At 47.7% G+C, this 23,596-nt stretch overlaps 1 protein-coding gene across 3 annotated transcripts in view; it reads right to left on the bottom strand.

Annotated features, from left to right (window-relative positions):
* Ext2 (exostosin glycosyltransferase 2) overlaps positions 1–23,596 on the bottom strand; it is a 137,796-nt gene that overhangs the window by 4,851 nt on the left and 109,349 nt on the right. For all 3 annotated transcript variants that reach the window (XM_036184737.1, XM_036184739.1, XM_036184738.1), the window contains 3 exons: positions 6,985–7,128; positions 4,661–4,789; positions 3,311–3,393 (listed from right to left, as the gene is read on the bottom strand). In XM_036184737.1, coding sequence (XP_036040630.1) covers positions 3,311–3,393; positions 4,661–4,789; positions 6,985–7,128 — 356 coding nt within the window. The remainder of the gene's footprint in view (positions 1–3,310; positions 3,394–4,660; positions 4,790–6,984; positions 7,129–23,596) is intronic.

Below are 23,596 nucleotides of genomic sequence, written 5' to 3'. Positions count from 1 at the left end.
GTCTGTCACGGCGCCCTTGGCAATGATATGGACAAAGAGAACAAAACTCTTCTTCTGGTTCTTTAAGAACTAGCAGCCGCTGGAAATAGACTTGAGGAGTAGAAGCTACATTCCTTCTCAGATGACAGTTCTGGTCCCAGACTCCAAGTCTGGGACTAAAGAAGCAGACTGAACCAGGCCCCAAATGATGGTGAAGAAGTCTCTCCTTCCACTGGCTTGTGAAAAGTGCCGCCGTGCAGAGGGAGACGCTGATAAGCAGGACAAGTGCAGGGTTCTACAGTGAACCAGCTCCTGGGCTCTCTAGACGGCTCAGACTGTCTCCCTTCTCCCAGCCTAAGTGCCTGGTTTCTTAAGTTGGTGCTCCAACCTTTACCCATGGGGCTTTGCTCACAGCTGCTAATGCATTTTCAAATTTGTCTCCTCCTGCTCCTCACTGAATTTCCCAAGTGGGTGGTTCATATTTCCCAGCTGCCCTTGGTCACCCAAACGCACACTCTACCACCTGCCTTAGTTACTCCATGCTGTTAACTTTGGGTCTCCACTAAGTGTTTAGTTCACAGGCCCTATGGCAGCGTTCTCATTTCCAGCTCTGCACATCCTGTCTTTCTGCCCTCTCCCCAGGCTGCTTCTGGCTTCACTTACTATCTGCCAAATGTAGGAATGTCTCCCTTCTTTCCTTAGTTTTTCTTAAGTCAGCTGCTGTGTATGGGCAGGTAACTTCCACACATTTTCATTTCCAATGGCCTGTGCAGGGGCAAGTCCTCACAGCCACACATCCCACCGATATCCCACTGATGTCACCCATGATTAAAATCTCCTACATCCATAGCCTTGTTCAAGGGACCATGGTTAAAATCTCCTGCCTACATCCATGGCCTTGTTCAAGGGATGAGGATTCACCAACTGCTCACCCCTCCCCTGTATTATTTACACTGTGAAAGGTCCTGCCATTTTTCAAAAACCCAAGTTATTTCTATAGCTTCTTTCCGCACAGCCTCCCCACACTTATCCAGGTGGCAACAAAACTCTAGCATGTCTTCCTTTGGACAACTGTGGGCACTTTTTTGTGCCTTTCTGTGTAGATTCAAGTTGGTCATCCTCCTGTCTCTTCGATATTCTTCCCATCCTAAGGATAGCTTTAAAGGAATCTCAGAGCAACTCCTTGAACAGGTTAGTCCCCTTTTCAAATCTTTGATGGCTTCTAAGTGCCTGAAGGAAAAACCCAAGCTTTTTAATTGGGGATTCCACCTGGCTCAAAGTGAATTTCTTCATGCCTGCCAGACCGACTTTGAACTTGCTGACCTGGCCTTACAGCTCCTCTGCTTCTGACCTGCTGAGAGGATGAGGGCTTCGTGATTTTTTTAAAAATTTTTAATTAACTTACTTATTTTTATTTTATGTGCATTGGTGTTTTGCCTGCATGCATATCTGTGTGAGGGTGTCAGATTCCTTGGAACTGGAGTTAGACAGTTGTGAGCTACCATGTGGGTGCTGGGAATTAAATCCAGGTCCTCTGGGAAGGTAGCCAGCTTAACTACTGAGCCAGCTCCCCTGGTGATTTATTTTTAATATTTGTATGCATGTGTTTGTGTGTATGCCACATGAGTGCAGAAACCTATCAAGGCTAGAAGAGGGTGCTGCATTCTCTGAAGCTGGAGTTGGGTGTGGGGAACTGAACTTGGGTCCTCTAGGAAAGCAGCCAGTTCTCTTAACCACTGAACCATCTCTCCAGCCCCGTGGTGATTTCTGAAGTGTCCCTTTACATGTTACCACTTTTAACAAAACTGTCCTTAGTAATCCCCCCCAATAAATACATTCCTTTGTTGCCTCTCATTATTATAAACTGTACTTTCCTAGGGCGATGCATCACAAACAGCTCCAGATTAGGTTTTATAAACACAGAAATATACACATGTCTGTTGTGCATAAGCCGTTGTTGGTAAAGATAAACCACTCAGCTCAGAAAGACTACTGTAACACTGTTTTCTCAGCTCTCTTGTGAATCAGCCTCCACAGTTCCCTGCTCAGGGCACCATAACCATCTTCTGGGCCTGCCTTTAACACAGCTTTAAATCTGCTCTGCTCTCATGCCAGAGAAGAGCTGCCTAACCCCACCATGAACTTCGAGGTTGTCATTGGGTCAGCTTTCCGCTCTCCCCTGTACTGTAACCTCCATGTTAACTCCGCCCACAACCACTTGCCATAATGCTATGAATTCTCCCCGACATAGGGAGTGAGGTGTGTTTTAATAACCATTTCATCTACTCCGGTAGAATTACAACCGGGGTCTTTTCCCAGTGAGCTATGGTGAATAATGAACTCTGCCTTACTTACAGCATTTGCAGTGTTACAGGGGACATTCATGTGTGATTTCACATCAACTGATGGGAAAAGGGAATGGCTTTTAAGTAAGAGAGCTGCTTGAGGGAGCTAAGTAAGGAGGTGGAGTTAAAGAATCAAAACATCACAGAAGAACCCAAGACCAAATGAAAATGCTGGGGAGGATTTTCTTGTGGTTCTGGACTTTAGAAATGAACTCTGTCAGAGACGCACAGCCGCTTGGGGACCTGAGCGGAGGCCTCCTCTGCAAGGCTGCTGCCACACTCTTGGAGCACACTTGGGCCCCTTGACAACTGCACTGCTAGGTGTCAGAGCGTGTGGGCCCGATGGAGGGCTTCTAGAAGAGTAAGTCTGATGGACTCAGGAGCTCTGACGGCTGTGGACCGTGAGAGTCTAGTGCAGACACTAGCAGTCGTGAAGAAAGACACCCATGACCCAATTCTTAGGATTCTTTGCCCAGGGCGACATGTCCCACTCAAGAGACGGCTAAGGAACTGACAGAGTCGTTCAGTCACCCTGCTGTCCCAACTTCAGAGCTTGGCAGGTGACGCAGTGGCATTAGCACAGGCTTTTGCCTCTGCTGGGTTGGGTTTACTTCTTTTGAACCAAGCATTACTGTAACGTGGCGCTATTACTCAGAGGAACAGGCGGTGTTTCCTTGGAACCAGCTCACTTCCATTCAAGAGACTGCAGACAGTTAGCCACTCAGTCCACACAAAGGATCTGGCTTCTAGAGCTCAGGGCCAGCTATATTTTTCAGACCCTTCCAGCCATTACAAATTGAGTGAGCAGCATCCCAAATTAAATCACTGAGTGACCTGAGTTTGAACCAACTCAATTCCCACAGTGCCAAAGGAGGTGACTGGCTACCAGCTGCTGTCCTTGTATCTCTAACACAGTCCCATAAACAGGCTGAGGCAGGAAAGGGGGATGGAGGCTGGGGTGGACCTCTGTTCAGAGGCACGCTTACCTCTCTACCATGTGAGTCTGGTCTAGTGAGAGCCCGTCGATGGCCGTGCACTCAGGACACTTGAACTTCTTTCTTGGGGTTACCTGCCGAGGAACATGAAACACACCTGGCTGTCAGTGCCCGGGCCTATAAAGCCACGCCACAATGCCACTCTGCAGGCTTCTGTGCTGCGAGCAGGGATATCTTGTGCACCCTGTGCATGTATACACACATGCACATTCGCACACACCTCAGCATTCCTCCATTCAATCTGGGCTGCCTCAGCCAATGACAGAACTCCCAAGGGCCCAATAAAAGCAGCTTGGAGGGCTTTCGCCTTCTGTAACTGGAAAGACGTCGCGATGACAAGCTCCTTAATTCCTGTTTAATGACTGTTTTCTCACTGCCAAGGTCCTTGTATAAACACCATTTGTTCTTGCAGTCATGAGGCGATGAAATACAGCCTCCCACAACTAACCCTGGTCCCGACAAGGCAGTCTCTCGCCTTCCTTCCCTTCTAAGGTCCAGAGCTGGAAAAGCACCTCTCCTGGAGATGCCAGCTCATTTCCCAATTCCTTCAGTCAGGGAAAAAAAACTAGCCACCCTTCACCCTGCGACTCCTCTTCCCTGACTCCTTTTAACCCCACTCCCCCAGCTGGAGACTTGGTGATCCTTCTAGCAAACCCAGGGAGGCTGCTACGAAGATGAGTGAATAGGGAAGAACAGGAGGATGGGAGCACTAACCAGGGCGAGGCCAAGGGTCACAGACTCCACCCACAGGAAGCAGTCACAGCTAAACACATGATGAAGAAGAAATGTAAGGTCTGGGGTCCCTGGAAAGCAGCCCCCACAATTTACACTCTTGCATTTTTTCTTGAAATCCCTTGCCCTCTAAGTCCCTGGGGCACATGATGGGGGAGTCAGTGAGATGCCACCCATGCTGCCAGCCTAAACTCTGATGATGGTGACTCTTTCAGGCTGAGAATCCTCTGGCACTACCCAGTTTCACATGGAGTTCTAACCCAGGAGGTAAAGGTGGTGCTGTCCATATAAGTGGGCTTCCACTGCTGATCTGAAACTTGGGCTCTGATCTGAGCAAACACAGAGTTCCAAGAATAAACTGTTTCAAGAATATTTTCAGGCCCCAGACTTTGTATTTTCAGCTTTTAGTATTTTATGGCAAAGGTACTTCAAAATCCTGTTAGTTGGATCTTTAAAACCAAAGATTAGGAGAACTGCATAATCGTCCCACTCTCTGTTCAGAGATCTTTGTGCAGAGAACAGCACCTATTAACTGTTCCAACAGCTTCTCTGGGTCAGGGAACAAGGCCGAGCTCCAGAGCCTAGCACGGGAGTGGCACGGACTCTTACCTTGATGACAGCTTTCCCTGTGACATTGGCCACCAGGAAATTCATGGCAATGTCTTCACAGTTCATGTGAGCATCCACCCAGTTCTTGATGTCCCCAGGCATTTTGTAGGTATACAGGTAATTAAAATACTGTCACATGAGACAAAAATGAAGAAACACACAAATAGCAATTCTCTTTGGCTGACACGTCAAGGGTAACTCAGTGGTACAGGGACAAGATTAACCACAAGACTTTACTAGTGGAAAGGGCAAAGGAAATGAAGTGGCCTGGTGCCTTTAAAATGGGCTGGTGCCGTGCATGGTGGGACATTGTGTCACACACACACACACACACACCCCACTGTTAAGAAACTAAAATGGTAGATATGTGTTTTTGTTTTTTAAGTTAAGGTTGGCTTTAATGTATTCCTGGAGACGTGACAAGAGCAGACAGAAGGCTCCAGCTGTGGTAAGTTCACTTTCCTAAGATTCCCTTTTAACGTGTAAACATTCAAATAAATGCAAAGTAGAAAGTTTTATTTATGAATATCACAGATAATAGGTCAAAGGTGTATTGTAAAAAATATTTCCATTGTCTTCCTATTAAGAAAAAGTGTGAGCCAGGCAAGTCTTTCTGGGGCCACGCCGTGAGCTAAGAGTGAAGGCATGTGCTTGGAGAGGCAGAACATGAGTGAGACAAGCCGGAAATCACCATCAGCTCCACGAGTGAACTAGAATTAATGGATCAAAAATAAGTAGCCAGCTGTGGAGGTGTGCTCCTCCAGTCCCCTGAGGCAGGAAGATTGTGAGTTCAAAGCCAGCCTGGGGACCTAGGAAGATCTTGCCTCCAAAGACAAATGCATGAACTGACATGTAAATAAGCATGCCCACTATTAAGTTAAACTCCCGAAGCTATACACAGTAGTCTGCTTTCTTTGTTTTGCTGAGACCAAAACCTATTGCTTGACCAGAGTCTCAGGAAGTAAAAACAATGATGATGAGCTGCCCAGCAGCAAGAGAGCAGGCTCAATGGAGCTCTCTACACATTGGCTCTCCTACTGCCGACAACAGATGAGGTAGTCTTTCTAATTAAACCTATACTCTCAGGAGAACACCAGGGCTGAGCTGAATAATCTGAAACCAAAAGCATAGTACCCAGCGTTGCCTTAATTTAAAAAAAAAGAAAAAAAGAAAAGAAAAGAAAGTTATGAGGTTGGAGTTAAGAGCCAGTACTGCTTTTGCAGAGGACCTGGGTTCAGTTCCCAGCATCCACATTTTTGTGGCTCACAATTGCCTATAACACCAGCTCCATGAGATCGAAGACCTCTAAGATCTGCAGGTACCTGTGCTCACGTGCATATAGCCCTCTCCCCGTCACATCTACATAATGAAAAATAATAAAAATGAATCTGATTTTTTTGTTTGTATAGTTGGGTGTCTTTTTGTTGTTGTGTTTTTGTTTTTGTTTTTTGAGATAGGGTTTCTCTGTGTAGCCCTGGTTGTCCTGGATCTCATTCTGTAGATCAGGCTGGCCCAGGCTGGCCTTGATCTCAGAGATCTGCCTGCCTCTGCACCTCCCCTCCCCAGTGCTGGGATTAAAGGCGTGCACCATTGTGCTCAGCATAAAAGTAAATCTTAAGTCAAGTCCACGAAGTGCTGACTCTCAGCACACTCACAGGGAACTGCCACCTTACCAGAACCCGGTAAGATTCATTTCATTCATCAAAAGAGCTAAGCTGAATTTTCTAAATGTTATGCAAAGGAGAGCAAGGCAGTCACTTTCATGTCCTGTTGGCATTCACAATGCAGGAATCTGAAAACACCCAAGAAATCACTCCTTTTGTTCTAATTCTACCATTAGGAGCCTAATGGCCACAAGCACAATAGTTATAAAAAGGATATACATTGCTACTTAAGTATTAGATATTAACATTATCTGAAATGACAAAAATGAACTACCCAATGGTAGAGAAATATATATAATTTAAGGAACATCTAGACAGTGGCTTATTACCAATTATGCCATAAAATAACTATTTATAAAGAAAGGTGAATGGCATAAGAAAACACCTTAATAACAAAAAAGTGGGCAGATGAGAATGTGTGTGTGCAGAGGAAACAGAAGGCCAGAAAAGCATCTCTCAACCATGCTGTCTCTAAGTGATACAAGGACAAGCAGCTTTTTCTCACTAGCTGATACGAATTTTTGGTGCTTTTTATTTAGAAGGAGCATCATACAACCTGACTTTTCTAAGCCTTTTAGGTAAAACATTTTCCTAAACCCAATGAAAGCTCTGGAAAATCAAACAAGCGAATCAAACAGGCGCCACAAGCACACCCCTTACCTTGTGATAGAAAGCTGCACCCGTGAGCACCATGGATACTTCATTGGTCCACTCAGACTCATACTTCCACTTGTTCATCTCATGGTCCCAGAGATGCAGGCGGCCTGGGTAGCCCACCAGCCGGTCAGGAAATTCCCGCCAGACCTAGGGACAGAGCACACCAATAAGTCATCCCCAACTCAGATGACCACTGAGTGCTGAGGTTCCCAGATAGGGTCAGGGTGGGCTTCTGAGACTCCATCGACCAGTGTCAGAGACAGAAGTGGATTTGATTTCTTCTAGAATGGCATGGGCATGTGTGTGCGTGGCCATTTCAAGTCATGTGGAAAAGGGGCTTGCTGAGTATGCTAGCCAGTCATGAAACCAACTGCCTTGCCCTCCTTTGCATAACGTACATTTAGAAAATTCAACTTAGCTGCTTGACAAATAAAATGTATCTTACTATGTGAACTCTGAGCGGAGTCTGGTAGGGTGGCAGTTCCCTGTGTATGTTCTGAGAATCGGCACTTCAATGTCCTAGGCTTGGAGCATTCTGAGAATGACTGATTCTGATTGGGAAATCCTCAGAGATGGCGCTTGGACTGACAGAACCCCTGCACAAGGCGTCAATGAGGCACTTCTGGTACTTTCTCCCATGTTTCCTGTAATTTAGTTTGACCTTTGGAAGCAAGGAGGGGGCTGAGGGCATGGCTCAATTCTCAAGTGCCTGCCTGGATCACATAAGGCTCTTGAGTTCAGATCCCTAGAACCTATGTATGCAGGGAAGAAGCGGGTGCACAGTGTCCCCTTGTAACCACAGCAGAGAGGGCAGTGACAGGCAGACCCCTGAAGTTCAATGGCCAGCTGGCTTAACTAAATCAGTGAGTTTCAGGCTCAGTAAGAAAACTTACCTCAAAAAATTAAAGTGGAAACCGATCAAGGAAAGACACCAGTGCTGACCTTGGCCACATACACCTGCACGTATGTGCATATAACCACACTAACAAGTACACATGGGACCAAGTGAGGTGCCTTCTGCCAAGCCTGATGACCTGGGTTCCATCCTGAGGACTCACATGGTAGGAGAGAAGTGACTCCTGCAAGTTGTCCTCTTGACCTCCATATGCACATCATGGCACATCCACACCCACGGTAAATACATTCAAATGTAATAAAAAGGGTTTTTTAAACCCAAGCATATGCTACTCCCCCAGTTCCCATCCCACACATAGTAAGGAGCTCAATAAGTGGGCATAATTTGCTGCCCCCCACCCCTGTGATGCTTGTCTCTTCAGCTGGGTCAACCTTCAGCAGTGTCTGAAGGATGGCACCCCCAAAGGCCCACCTAGTTCCTCAAACCTTCTCTTTAGAGAATATCATCTTATTTCATTACGTTAAACCCCAGCTCTAGTTTCATGACCTCCTATCTGTCCAGCCCTGCAGGCCACTGAGACTCATACTTCAACATCTTTCCAGCTACCCCGACCTGGGTAAAAAAAAATCTCTCTATCTACTATGCTCAGCAGTGCCATACTCTGAGCTAGACATGACCTCTCCCTTGTGATCTGAACACCATTGGTTACCTGCATCAGAGCCTCACCAGATAAAGCTTGTTGAAGTTCAAGTTCCTTCACAGAAAGAGAGACTGGGAAGGTCAATATATTATCCCTGAGACTCCAGCCACTCCCCATCTCCTGTATGCCTTTCCCAGCTGTACACAATCCTTCCCAGGCTGCACATGGTTTCAGGAGGTGTTGCTGTACATGGGAAGTGGAAGGTTAGCTAAAGGGGACTTCACTTTCTATACTGTTTTTGGGAAGCAGTCATCCATGCTGGGGTGGGACTGTCTTGCAATGCAGTTTTTGGAGGTCATTCATGCTCCTGTAAATAAGCCCAATAAAAGCACCAGTTCACCCAGCTGGAACTTGGGTAGACGTGTTCCTTCAGTTTGTCACTGGTACCCTCTCTAGGATGATGTTTATAGGAAAAGTTAACAAAGTTACCAATGGCCCACACAGAACTCAACTCTATATCCCAGAAAGACCCCTTCAAGCTTCTCTATCTCAGTCATGACACAAGCTCAAGCCCAGATATTCATGCAGCCTTTGTCTTCCTTTCCAGATCTATTACAAAGTCCTGCTGGCTCTACTTCTGGCCACCTCTAACTACACTTCTGCCTCTACCTGGAGCTCCAACCAGATTCCGGGACAGCCACCTCTTCACCTCCATGCTGCACCTCCTGTCCTTCCCAACCATAACTAGCCCGGCATCTCTAACAGTATCAGTCTAGGAGAACTACAAATATTCTGTACAGTTCCACCACTAGGCTCTTTCCTATTGTTTCATGATTATTTTTATTCTGCATTTATCTGTAGAAGTAATGGTCATGTTCCAGAGTGACAAGCAGCTTCCCCACCATCCCATGACACTGAGTCTAAGGAGGACATGTAGATGCCATTCTCCAGGGTACAGCCAGGGTACTAGCAACGACTTCTTTCCTTTGGAGCTACCTGGGGCTCTCATAAGAGAACCACACACTGGGGGCTTAGACTGGAAACTAGTAGCCTGAATCAAGGTTTGTCAGGGTCATGTCCCTACTGACACTTGTTGGGAAAGACCCTTCCCTGTCTGTCCCTGGTTTCTGGGGCTTGGTTATCAGGTCTTATGTCTTTATTTTTATTTTTCCAACAGATGCATCAGCTAGCCCTCTGGCTTCACAGGATCAGGTCTCCTCACGTAAGTCTGTCTGTCCAAAGTTCCAGTTAAACACGGACTCCAGTCTTCACAGGTCAGGGCCCACCATGTGGCCTCATTTTAACTTGGTAATCTCCAAAAAGCCCACTGTCAAATAAAGTCACAATCTGAGGTACTGAGGGTCAGAACTTGGACACATCCTTTACGAGGGGACACATTTCAACCCCTAACATCTCCTGGAAATCTTTAAGAAACATTCCCGGGCTGGAGAAATGGCTCAGAGGTTAAGAGCACTGACTGCTCTTCCAGAGGAAGAGTCCTGAGTTTAATTCCCAGCAACTGCATGGTGGCTCACAACCATCTGGAATGAGATCTGGTGCCCTCTTCTAGCCTGCAGACATACAGGCAGTTAGAACACTATATACATTAGTAAATAAATAAATAAATCTTTAAAAAAAAAAAAAAAGAAAAAGAAATATTCCCTCTAAAACAAAGAAAAATGGCTTCCCATGTCACCAAGACTAATGTCCAGAGTCCTCTCCTTGCTGAGGACCCACTTCCACGTCATCGTTTACCATGCTCTCCTCTGTGCTCTGTGATTAGGACCAGACCCCAAGCCCTTTGCATCTGCTGTGTCTTGTGGAACATTTTCCTAGCTGGCTCCTTATCATCAATGGAGACTCCGTTTAAGCAACAGGCCCTCTTGGCTTCTCATACCAGACAAATGCCATCGGCAGGTAGGCCCCCTCTGTCACTACTTGCAGCCCCCTGCTTCTCCTTATTAAATGTGTGCTGTCACTTTAGTTAGTTATTATTCACCTCTCTCTAGGGGAGTTGCCACTGGATTAAGACAGAGACCCTCGCTCACTGTGATCCTGAAGAAGAGCAGCACACCACAGACTCCACACGGGCTGCTGAGGGCGCTACGGGGCCCTCATTTTCACCCGTCAGAACAGTGCACCCAACTGTGGAAGAAGGCTTGCCCAGCACACACCAGTGGTTAGCATCAGTGACAAGCCTGAAGGTTCTGAGTGTGACAGGCACAGGAGCCGTGGCCCACAGCACGTCACATGTTCAAACTGCTTTTCCAGAAGCTGGGGGTGGCCGGTGGGGAGCAGAACATTTGCTGAGTCATTACACTGTTATTACATTTTCTGCCCAGGCCCCCTCAATCATCTCCAGATTTTATGGGACATCTAATCTGCATCATGGGTGTGGCCTGGGGGTCATAAGGAGAGCTTACCCTGCTGTCACACTGGTATACCTAGCAGGGTTCTCAGACTCACAGCCTTGGCCTCATTAACACCATATTGTAACCAACGAAACTAATGGGCTACAGAGATCATCCTAACAGCTGCAGACAAATGAATCTATATCAGGCGTGTCCCTGGCCGTATGAGCTGCTGCTGTGTGCTCTCTGGTATGGAGTGTGCATTTCAGCAGATTAAAAAGTATGATGCTATTATGGTTTTATTGAGACAGGGCATGGACAGTTGTGTAAGCCATGACTCTATCTGTGAGCCAGGACAGACCTCTTTTCCTCAGCATACCCAAGTCACAGAACCTGCTGGCTAATCTGCCTCAGTGAACATTAGTGTCTGAAAGGCCCTGAGCACACACAACTGAGCAGCTGGAATAGCAAGATGCAGGCGTATATCTAACTCTACTGGCTTTGCTGAAGACAACAGTTGCCTTTCCTGTTGACTTGGAATTAACACAGCTCTATATTGAAATCAAAGGAAGGCAAGTCCTCTCCTTCTTTACAAGAGCCCTCCCCCACCTCATCCGCAGCCATCATCCATCATCATTATCATCCCCTTTTCATTATTATTGTTATTATCTGCTCAGTTTTAGGGTCAAATGTTGTTAAGATTTCAGTACAGGATTCTTCCTGTTGGCTGAAGTCACTTAGCCTTCTCTCCAGGACTTAATCTATGACACCAAGTCACAGACTGCCAAACTACAGTGTGCTGAAAGGCACCAGAGGTGTCCTGGGTCTTGGATTCCTTTGGAGCCTTTCCTGAATTCTGGTCTTTCTGGGCCCCCCTGTCCTTGACTTACTCCAGGCAGCTGGATCCAATCAAGACGCCCTCCTTGTCACTTCATCTATAACTCCACAGCTGACTACAGGATGAAACGAAGGAAAGCAGAGTGGATGGCCCTCACTAATCAGCCAGTGCAGAACCGAGCTGAATATGCACAGGGTAAAGCATTTTCCCAGCCAGAGGAGCAGCAGTGCCCACTCCATGCCCCTCTCCTAGCTGGGCACCCCATCCCAATTCCACTCTTTTCTCCTCTGGGGTCAGAGCCTTTGCATCTGCAGGCTGGGACTCTGAGGCTCCCCCTCCAACCTACACAGTGGTGTTCCTACTCCAGTCTAGGCACAGGCCTTCTGAAAAGCACCCTCCTGGATAGTTAATGGCATACCCTGAGGATCAAAGCCCGTAATAATCCTCCTATCTGAATACAGAGTACAGCTACCGGATACTCCTACAGCTGCTCCTTCCATGTTCTTAACCCAAACACCCCTTACCTAACCAGAGAGATTGTTCAGTTCTCAGGACTCACAGAGGCCGTTTTCTACTTTCTTTAAAACAAAACAAACGACTCCCCAAATCTGAAAGCCATGAGGTATTCTGTGGCCTCCCACAGGGTAAGGCAAAGCCTTTCTGCCTTTGTTCCCCTGTCTTAAGAGGCAGCCTAACTGGACCCTTGTGTCCACAGACACCGCACAGGGGCACATGGCTAAAGCAGACTGTTGCCCCACTGGTCCAGTAACAGTGGCCTGTTTCTGGTTCCTCTTTCCATCTGGATTAGGTGGCTGCTAATGTCCTTTTAGGACAAAGCTCTTCTCTGCTCCTTCCTCCTCACAGGCTGTTTTGTAGGAATGAATCTGCCCAGTGTAATCTGTTTCAGGCTGTAGATTTCTGAACAGACTGGCCTGCATCAGTACACTTTGTTAAATGCCATATACAGGAGAGCAGCCCATAAATGTTCCTGAAGAGAGGATGCCATGCTACCTTGTGAGCCAGCCTGGGTGTGCAGTCAGCCTCAGGACCCAGCAAGGAGAGGGAGAGATGCAGCCACATGTGGTATCCATCTGGAGGTGCAACCAGGACACCAACATCAAAATAGGCGCACTCTGCAGTGACTGTTACAGTCTTCCCCAAAGGCACAGTGCCACAGACACACTGCCACTGGACTACATGGATGACACAAGTTTCAGGATGACCAAGACAAAAGGTCAGGAAGAAGGAGGGCTAAGGGAAGTCACACATGACAGTGCATGCCTGCACCCCCAGCACTAAGAAGGCAGACACAGGCCAATCGCAACTTAGAGGCTATCTTGGGTTACACAGCAAGACCTGTGTCTATCCTAAAAAAAAGAAGTGGCATGGGTAAGAGGCAGTGTGTATGTGTATGAACATGGTTCCAAGGGTGTCCCACTGGACGAGGGTTCCATGTTTTTCCTTGCAAACAACTTCCAACTTGTGTCAACTGCTAAGAATCACAGTGACACAGAACTCTATGAACTGGCTCAATCCCTGCGGTCTCATGCTTGAGTGAGCCAAGTCAGAGCTGAAAGGAGTCAGCAACATGCAAAGGTCTTTAATGAGTGGTCTCTTCCCTTCATGCTTCAGGACAGCATGCTTCCCCTTGGGATATGCTCTGTCCTGCATGCTGACCAGATGTGGAGGCAGTAGCTGGCTAGCTTCCACTGAGAAGCCAGTTACAGGATTCACGTGTGTGTGTGTGTGTGTGTGTGTGTGTGTGTGTGTGTGTGTGTCCATGCATGCACATGTGGAGGCCAGAATCCTGGGTGTATTCCTGAGCAGGGTTTCTCACTGAACCTGGAGCTAAGGCTGGTTGCCAGTAAGCTGGACAACCCTGTCTCTGCCCCTCCACCAGGGCTAGGGTTATGGCATGTGTGTGGTCCCACCTTGCTTTTTATGTGTGTGCTGGGAATCTAACTTGGTTCCTTACACTAGCATGGCAAGTCTTACCCACCAGGACTTCTCTCTGAGCCCCAAATCTACCTTTTACACTTGTAACTTCCTGAGGGGAAGTGCAAAGGGGGCTGATGGGCTTCACTCTTAGGCCAGGCTCTGTATCACACCAGCAGATGGCAGTTTGTTAAGAGGGAACTCTGTGGGAAGCTGAGAGCCTTGGTTCACATCGGGGGGGGGGGGGGGGGTTCACAAGTGAATGCTGACTGAAGATATCTAGAGGAGGGGAGCCTAGACATTGTCACCCAGAGCTTCCTAATACTGACTAGCATTGATATAAACATGTGTAAACAGTGTGTTTTAAGATCAACCTGTGAGATTCCCTCAGTCTGCCTGAGGAACCCTTTCAAGCCATGGAAGAGTTCTGTTTAAAATCAACCCACCAGAAAAACTAGGAGCATGGGAGACCTCTGGGGTCTTGCCATCACTCTTGTCTGTCCCAGTCTGGCTGGAGGGCAGGGCTTTGGTGTGGATACATGTGATTCCTTTAAGTGGTATCTTCAGGCCAGGGGTAGTGCTGAAGGCCTGGGATGGGCTGTGCTTAGCTACTGCAGGCACAGGATTGTGTGCCATTCCATCTTTCAGTGGTGGCCATTACTAGGAAGGCACTTCTGGGAAAAGGTGGCTTTGAGACACCCGCCTCATCCTCGAGTCAGCTCACCTATAGGTGCAAGAAGACTCATACTGGGTGATTGGAGGAACTGTGAGGGCCTGACCAAGCTGTCTCCAGGATCTGCAGCCTTCAAGATCATCTGGAAGGGAGAGATCATTCGTCCAGTTGCTCATCTGTTCCCTCCACAGATGAACAAACTAACCTGAGGAGGAAGTGGCCTTCCAAGGCTACACTGCTAGGTTGACCCTGCATGTTAGATCCAAAGCAGCCCTGTTCATCAATTTCTATGGGTTCCTAGCATTGTAAGAAGCACCCCACCCTCGAGCTCAAGCCCTCACCGGTGAAACATGGCAGCCAGGCTGAGGCTAGTCTAAATCACCCAGGGCACCTGGCTTCTTCAGCCTGTGTGCCAGTGACAGGTACCGTGAGAGCTACAGAGTCCACCGATCATTCAGGGGGACAGCAGAGCATGCCTGGGGTGGTGAAGGCAGGGAACACAACTGGCCTTCTGCTCCCATCAGCACTCATCTCCCTAAAGCAGAAGCTTCGTTGTGAATGTGGTTTCCATTTGGAATCAGCAGCTACACGCTCATGCCATGAAGAGAAGCCCTGTCAGCTGTGTGCAAGCCAGTGTGTTTCCACACCACATCTGAGCGCCTCCTGGAACCTCAGAATCTATGGGGCTCTGGGGCAGAGGAGGAAACCCAAGCCCAGAGCAGCTGAGTGGAAGATTAAACCCGACTCTTCTTCTTCATGAGGCAATGAATCTCTTCTGAGAGACAATAGAGGAAAGGAGGAGGGTGCGAGTGAGGGGCAGGAGGAAGGGCAGGATGGGGGTAGGCTCTAGCTAGTTCTGGGCCCTGAAGACCACTACCTCCAATTTATTTTCTTTCCAGAGCCTCGGCTCCAGGCACACTATTTCTTGACCTGGTCTCAGGAGACTGTTCAGTGAAGTTAAAACTGTAATGAGCAGGCAGATGGCTGTTTCCTAAATCCTGCAAAGTGAGGAAAGACAGACTGCTTCCACTCAGTGGATGGTTACTGAGGCTTCGCAATTCTGAACTGACTTGGGTGATGCTCAGTCTGAATGACTGTGGTGGGCCAGAGGCCCGAGCTCTGGAGTGAGTGAGCTCTGCTGCCTCCTGCAGCTGTGGAGGTGGCTCTTACCACTTGAGTTAGATGCTGGCAAGAGCAAACCTTCTTCATGCAGAGGAAGAAATGATACTTGCAAACTGCTGAGCCCCAACTAACTTCAAAGCAGGAAGGAACTTTTTAAAAAAATATTTTACTTTTTTGTTGTTGTTGTTGTTGTTTCAAGACAGGATTTCTCTGTGTAGTTTTGGTGCCTGTCCTGGAACTCACTTGGTAGCCCAGGCTGGCCTCGAACTCACAGAGATCCGCCTGGCTCTGCCTCTCGAGTGCTGGGATTAAAGGCGTGCGCTGCCGCCACCCAGCTTTTCTTCGTTTTTAAGCTTTTATTTTATAAGCATTGATGTTTTGTCTGCCTGTGTGTCCTTGTGAATGTGTCAGGTCCCCTGACACTGAGGTTACAGACAGTTGTGAGCTGCTATGTGGCTCTAGGAATGAACCCAGAAGAGCAGCCAGTGCTCTTAACCACTGGGCCATCTCTCCAGCCCCGTGAAGGAACTTCCAAATGGCCACTTCCTGAGCAGTCTCAGCACTCTGCCCGCTCTCTGTTTAGTCTTGATGCCCAATCAGCTAGCAGAGACCCTCCATACCAACCTATGTCCCACATACAGCCTAACAATGATTCAGGGTGGTTTACAGAAAAAGGCACAACTAAATGGAATCCATACCATCGAACAGAGGATGCACTACACGGCATTAAAAAAAAAAATCTAAAATTGGTAAGATGGCACATCTGGGTGATGCCTGCTTGTGGAAGAGGGGTAGCACAATCCCAAGTGTGAGGTCAGCCTAGGCTACACAATCAGACCTTGTTACAAACACACAAGCAAACAATAGCAAACATCTGATCTCTTCCAAATAGCTTCCCAATATCAGTTGCAAGGCTAGGAGATAGCTTAGCTGGTGATGTGCTGGCCACAGAAGCATGGGACTCGAGTTCAATCCCTAGAACCCATGGAAGAAGCTAGGTGTGGTGGTGTGTGCCTGTCATAATTCTAGCACCAGAAGGTAGAGGCACGTGGATCTCTGGGGCACACAGGCCACCCAGAATAAAGTACTGAGTGAATTCAGGGCCACTGAAGAGACCATGTCTCAAAATAAATGTGATGGCTTCTGAGGCATGACTCTTGAGGTTGACCGACCAACTACTGCTACTTCCCCTCACCTTTCTTTCTTTCTTCCTTTCTTTCTTCCTTTCTTTCTTTCTCTCTTTCTCTCTCTCTCTCTTTCTTTCTTTTTCCTTCCTTCCTTCCTTCCTTCCTTCCTTCCTTCCTTCCTTCCTTCCTTCCTCCTTCCTTCCTTCTCTCTCTCTCTCTCTCTCTCTCTCTCTCTCTCTCTCTCACACACACACACACACACACACACACACACACACACAACACACACACACACACACACATGTCAGTCCTGTCAGTGGGTTCTAGAAAGGCAATCCAGTAACAAATTAAAGTCCATAGCTTGGAGATGAGATGTTTCTATTTTATCGGTATTTGGCTCGTGAATATTTACTGAGCTCCTATCATTATTTTAAAAATATTTAAATATATATAAAATATAACATTGCACACACACACACACACATATATGTGTATATATAGTGTTGTGTGTGTATCCATGTGTGTGCTGGTACCCAGGGGCCAGAAGAGGGTGCAAGGCCCTCTGCAGCTGGAGTTGCAGGTGATTGTGAACCAGGAATCAAACTCAGGTCCTCTGGAAAAGCAGCAAGTGCTCTTAACTGTGGGGCTAGCCCTAGCTCCTCCCGTCTGTCTGTCTGTCTGTCCATGCACATGCAAGAGGCCAGAGGTTAGGCATCCTTATTTGAGCTCCCCCTATTCTCTGAGACAGGGGCTTCCACCGAAGCCGAGGCTCATGGATTTGGCTAGGCTAGCCGGCCAGAGAGCTCCAGGGAGCGTGCGGTCTCTGCTTCTCTGGCTCTGGGTTTACACAGATGCTGGCATCCACCTCCAGTCTTCACACTTTTACCTCCCGAGCCATCTCCCAGCTCCTGTTGTCACTGTTTTTGAATGTTAGACCTTTTGAGAGGTGTGTTGCATGTGCCGTTGCATTCTCTCTGCACTGTGCTGAGGGCTGAGTGTTCTGCATCTTCCACTTGCTGCCTGTGATCCCTGCTCAGTGGGGAGTCTGGCCATGCCCTCATTCTCTTTCTGGCTGGACTGCTGGGATTTCACTGCTGACTTCTGAGAGCTCTTTGTCTGTCCGAGATGTTTACTTCTTTGTTGGACATGTGGTTTACAAATATTTTCTCTAGTCTACAGCTTGTCTTTTCATCTTCCTTACAATGTCTTTTAAAGAGCAAAATATTTTCATTTTGAAAAGGCCTAATTTACCAATTTGTCCTTTTATGGACTGACCTTTTGTTGTCAAGCTCAGATCTCTTTGCAAACTCCTAGAACCTAAACCTCCACCCCAGTTTTGTGCTTTACATTTAAGTGTATGATTTGCTTTGGGCTAATTTTGTAGAGGGTGTAAAGTTTAAGTCAGACCTCTGTTTGTGGAGGTGCCTACTTTCCAGAACTGTTTCTGAAAGGCCCTGCCTCTTCCTGGCACTGCACCTGTACTGTACCTTCTGTCAAAATCCAGCCTGTCCCAAACTTCAGGGAGAGGGCACAAAGTAAGGCATCTTGTTGACATGGGGCTTGCAGGAGAAATCCAGTGGCATGTCCATTAGACAGTCAAGGACCCTAGGGAGTGAGGCTGTCGGAGAAGGGCTGAGGAAGTCACCAGGGTAAAAATGGGACTTGTGGGTTGAGGACAAGGAAGCAGGGATGTAGTGGGTAGCCATCCCAGCATTGGCCTGGAAGTTCCAACCCCCATTGAGGCTTCGGTAATGGTCACGCCCACAAGGCAGAGCGGAGGAGGAAGCGGAAGACCAAGGATTGAGAGGAGGTCTCTCTCTTGGTTCCGGGACCCTGGACGCTGGAGGTAGACTGAGCAGAGTTCTCCAGAGAACACCGCTGGACTGCGCTATACCTTTGCCAGACCCTGCAACCTATCCCTTCATTTGTAAGTTACCCCACAAAATAAACCTCCCTTTTACCTACGTGGAGTGGCCTTAATAATTTCACCAATACAGGGACCTGAAGAAATTTCAAGGGTTTCATTCTACAGGAGGAAAGTTAATTATAAAGTTGAGATTTAGATCCCCATTGCTCACAGCCTGGTAAATACAGCAAAAAATTCCTCTCTGCCATTTGTTCACTGGCTGGTAGGTAGAAGACCAACACTCCATTGCACAGGGATTATGGGAACATTTTAGTCCAATAGTTCTTTATAATTCTACTCACAGGAAGTCAATTCAATGTCCAAACCTCAACTCCAGTCTTCCTGCAAGTATTTACGGTATAAGTACTTCCTATGAGCCAGGAGTCTAGGCGGAGAGCCGTTCAAAAAGGCGCCACAATCCCTGCTGGAAGGACCACACTGCCGTCATGGTTTGTTTATCATCAAGCCCGGCATCTCTGCTGCACACGTGGTTGGTGGCTCTGGCTGTGAGAAGTGTCCTTTTCCTTCCCCTCCAAGAGCTGAGTGTCAGCGTGTGATTATGACCTCCGCCCAAACCCTCAAATCCTCAGCCCAACCCAAAGGCTACTGGGGAACCAAGAAATATGACTTTCAAAGGTTGCCAAGTCTTGATCTAAACCAGCCAGCAGATAGTAGCAAATACACAGCAACCATGATTAATGAGAACCCTAGGCACCAGTTTCCAGGCACCGAGAAATAAATACAATCTGAGAAGTACGCTGTATGTATCAGGCTGGTGAGTGCATCCTGCTTTCTAGAGACTCATTCCACAGTTTTGGCATTGCCAAGGGCAGGGGCCACTTTGGCCTTTCAGTGTCTTCCTCCTTCCTTCACATGGTGTCTGGTGTGACAGGGATCACAAGCCTGTCTTAGATACAGACCTTATCAGGCCATAGTTGTGTGCTCTGACAATGAATGACATGGTCTCATGTTTGGGAACCCCCAAGCTTTCCTGGGAGCTCTGGATGCTGCCCTCATGGGAAGCTGGGCAGTTGTGGCTTTTCACTTCACTGTCCCTGCACCAACCACATCCTGCTCATGCACACAGGTTCAGCATCTCCATCACGATCAAGGCAGACAAGTGGTCCAGGAAGAGAAGTCCCTCCCATCCATAGCCAGAGTCTGAAGCTCTGGATTCTGGAAGGGCCAGAGTTCCCTATAGTCAATCTCAATGAGACAACAGGCAGATCTGGGACAACAGCCCTTGAACACATGGGTCTGCTCAGGGTTGGATATCACTGCAGATAGCTCCTGCTCAATGAGGTGGGGTGGCAGTGTTCATTCAAGCATCACACAGGCAATACCTCTTTAAAATGGCCTTCCTACACCATGAGCACTAGTTGTGGAGGCCTAGGACTGCCCAGGGAAAGGCCAGAGCTGCCTCACCAGCCCTGCCCAGCATTCACTAACCTGCCTCCCTTACGAGTGTGTTGAGAGGAGACACCTAGGATAAGGAGACCTGCAGTACAAGCATGAGTCCTCCTCCTTGGGACAGGGACAGTCTCCCAGTGATGTTTCATTAATGGTTATGTAAACACATTCCAAATGTGCTTTCATTTGCTCAGTGGGGAGACAGTGCCACTCCACTTTAATTCCCATCTGGGTGCTTTTCCAAATGGTCGGCTGTTATTTCAATGTTCAACATACATATTCCATTTCCTTCCCTTAATATTTGTTTGACTTATTCTCCGGTGGGGCCTGGGTGCGTTAGCAGGGCTTGGCAAGGTCAAGCCACGCCACAGTGTCTCTCAGCACCTTCTCAGCTTCTGGCTTGTCTCTGGATCCTCTTTCAGCAGTGCTCACAGCTCTGGCTGCACACATGAGCTGTTTTCTCTCCTGTCTCACGAGGCCTGCAGGTGTAAATCAATGCAAGCTGCAGACAGGACAGGGTGAACAGGTCTGCAGGCTGCACACCAGGAGCTGGAGATACTGTGGAAAGGACAGGTCCTCCAGACAATTGCTTGCCTCTAACCACTGTCTCCCCTGTCTGCCTGGGGAAGTGCAGACTCTCAGGTGGGACCACTTGGCCACACTGTCTGCTGAAGACAAGAGTCTAGGTGACAGCAATTCTTAGGCATTTAAGAAAAGTAATAATCAGATGACAGACAGATCATCAGACAGGCAGACAGACATCCTTTTCAATACAGTACTGATGTTATGTACAGGCTCAGGAAAGGGAGCCATGATGGGATCCTGTGACTGCCACCATCGTCAGGAAGAAGACAACTGCTCTCCATCCAACCCGTCACTACTGGCCAGACCCTGAGAAAGCTCAGGAATCTGAGGCAGCCAAGAGCCAAGGACTGGAAATCTCAGGTGCTGATTCTCACCAAAGCCTGTGATGTCTCCAGGACCCAGATTATTCAACCACTGTGGTGCATGCCCTGTTGTGTGAGGTCTACTCACCTGAGTATTGTGGCTGGCTGATACACTAAAGAAAGCTTCTGCCACGGCCATCTTGGGGGGAGTTGCCTGGGGATAACTCAGTGACAGCTGAAATGCTGAAAAGTCCCACCCACCAGTCAACCTCCCACCTCCTGCATATTAAGTAACCAGGACCATGATAGCTGGGGCAGGGAGTGGTGACCTCATTCTCAGGGGAGGGTCTTGAGACTTCTTACTCCTCCACAAGGAGTGTTAACATCCTCATCACCTCCACAGACTGCTAGCAGTTTTGGTGTTCTGTTGAACTCATTGATCTGAGCGAAGGACAAGGTGTCTGTGGGTCACCACAGCCACTCTGTCTCTTGATGGTCATTGTCACAGTCAGCTGAGAAGAAACAGCCTCTATTTCCATTCCTTTATGGATCCTTTCACATTTGTCTCAGCTGTATAAAAACTGAGTTTTGCAGGACCTTAGATAACTCAAAGGCTGAGCTTGCCCGGAGCCCACAGGAGTATGTGTCAAAAAGAAAAATCTTTTTATAGAGTTCCCTGGATCTCCCACAAGCCTGGCTGGATACATCTCCAGACTAGGACTGGGATTCCTAGGGAGGTAAGCAGAAGGCAGAGGACCACATGCCTGACAGAAGGAGTCCAAGACTCGCTTTGCATTCATTTGTTCCCAGATCCAGCATCTGTGAGACCCTCCAGACAGACCAACACTCTAGAAGGACCAACACAAGGATCAAGAGACCAGCCTTTCTTTTTTATGTCATCTCTTCAACTTTAATGGCAGTGACAACAGAATCCAGTTCTAGGTTGGACTGTTTCCATCTGTCGCTATTATAATGAGAAGAGAAAAACCAGAATTTATTTAGAACCACAGATTGGATCCTCTCTCCTGCTGCCCCTGGATGCACATATCTGTTTAAAATATGAACGTCACACCATCTCTGACAAATTCAATTAGCCAAGTCCGCCATCACTCATTAAACCCATGCTTCTTGTGGGCTCTCCAATCATTCCAACAACGCCTTTAGACTTTCACCACCTGGGTCTCACTTGCTTTCCTATCTCCAGTCTCTGTCACCACAAACTTATCCTGAGATCAACTTCTTTTTACACACACCTCCCAAGAGCCTCTTCTACTAGCCCCAGAGTCTCCCTCAGATGGTCCTCTTCTGTCTAACTAACCCAACATCCACTGTTAACAACGCTGCTGGGCCTCTTCTGTCTAACTAACCCAACATCCACTGTTAACAACGCTGCTGGGCCCACTCCAATGCCCACACTCACTCTCACTCTGGAGCCTTGCTCTAGATGTCTCCTAAATCAAGAAAACACAGTTGGAGAAGGTGTTATGAGAAGAGAATGAGGTAAGCCATGATATTTTGCTATCTTCTGTGATGTTTTTTTAAATATGTAATTGCTATTACCTTGGGCAGCTGTGAACAAAATAATGTAAATAAGTTCTCACAATTTATTAGCACCCAAGAGGCCCGAGCAGCCTCTGCCACCTCTGGATGTCCCAGCATCAGCATCCATGCCTGACAACACGCAGCCGCTCTGCTCCTTCCCACTCCTGCACGAAGCCCTAACTCTATTTATAGCCAGCGTCATTAGCCAAGATCATTTCACCTCTCTCAGGTGAAAAATGGCCAACACTTAAGTGCCACTAATAATTTTTTATGGTTGGAAATGTGGATCAAAGTATGAAAGGAAAAATAAATCCACAGGTCCGCACACTCAGCCAAGTCTCCACGGCTCATTTTCAACCACATGTTTTAAACTGTCTCTTAGAGGAGGGGGAGGGGAATAGGAATAAGTTGCTTTTTATTTCCCTGCTTTTTAGTGTCTGAAATAAAAGCAGACAGACTTGGGGGGAAAAATCAAATATCCAAGTAACATTATACGCTGCTACTGTTCCCCCAGGAGTCACTCGCAAATGAGTATCAAGAACTGAATAGATACTTTCCTGGTAAAATACATAAACAGATAAATAAATTATCCCAGGCTGAAAGGAATCTCCCATCTGGTAGCTCACTAGAGCTTGTCAAACAAGTCAGAAACACGAAGGGCCAGAGAGGATCATTCCTGGCTCCTGACTTCAGGCTGGAGAGAGAAGGGAAAGTTTCCCAGGGCCCCTTGCCTTCCAAGAGGGAAAGTGACCCCACAGAGACAGGCCAATAACCCATGCTTTCTTCCAAGGAAATGACTACATCTAGCACTGGATCCAAATGTCTGTGCACTCAGGTCACAGGACTGGAAGGAAAACTGCCCTGGCCTCATTCCACCGCAAAGTGTTACACAGTCAACAGTCAATGTGCATTTAACATCTTAAAGATGTAAACTGACTTCTCTGTAGTTCTCCAGGTCCTTGGCAGCAAAGCACAAAGGGATAGGGTGGTCTCTGAGGTCCCTTCACATCCTCACTGTGATTCTTCTGAGCAGAACTAGAAGGACTAGCAGGGTATGTGACAGACAGAGATCTGAGCCTCTCACCCAATGAGCTGATGGGGCCGGGTCATACCTGGTGTACAAAGCCTCATCTGTGTGCTTATATCACCTACTTGTGCTAAGATTTGGCAAAGGCCAGGCAAAGCACTACAGGGTTCTACAAACTTCCTCTTGGAAAGGGATGCAGAGTTTACACTTGGTTTCCAAGCTAATCTTTGTGTCTTTGGGAAGTGTGTGTTCTATGAGCTGGCCTGTAGTTTGCCCTATAGTCCATAAGCATGGTGTGAAG

The sequence above is a fragment of the Onychomys torridus genome, chromosome 4, assembly GCF_903995425.1.
Source record: "Onychomys torridus chromosome 4, mOncTor1.1, whole genome shotgun sequence".
Lineage (NCBI taxonomy): Eukaryota > Metazoa > Chordata > Mammalia > Rodentia > Cricetidae > Onychomys > Onychomys torridus.
This window is presented reverse-complemented; position numbering and strand designations above follow the sequence as displayed.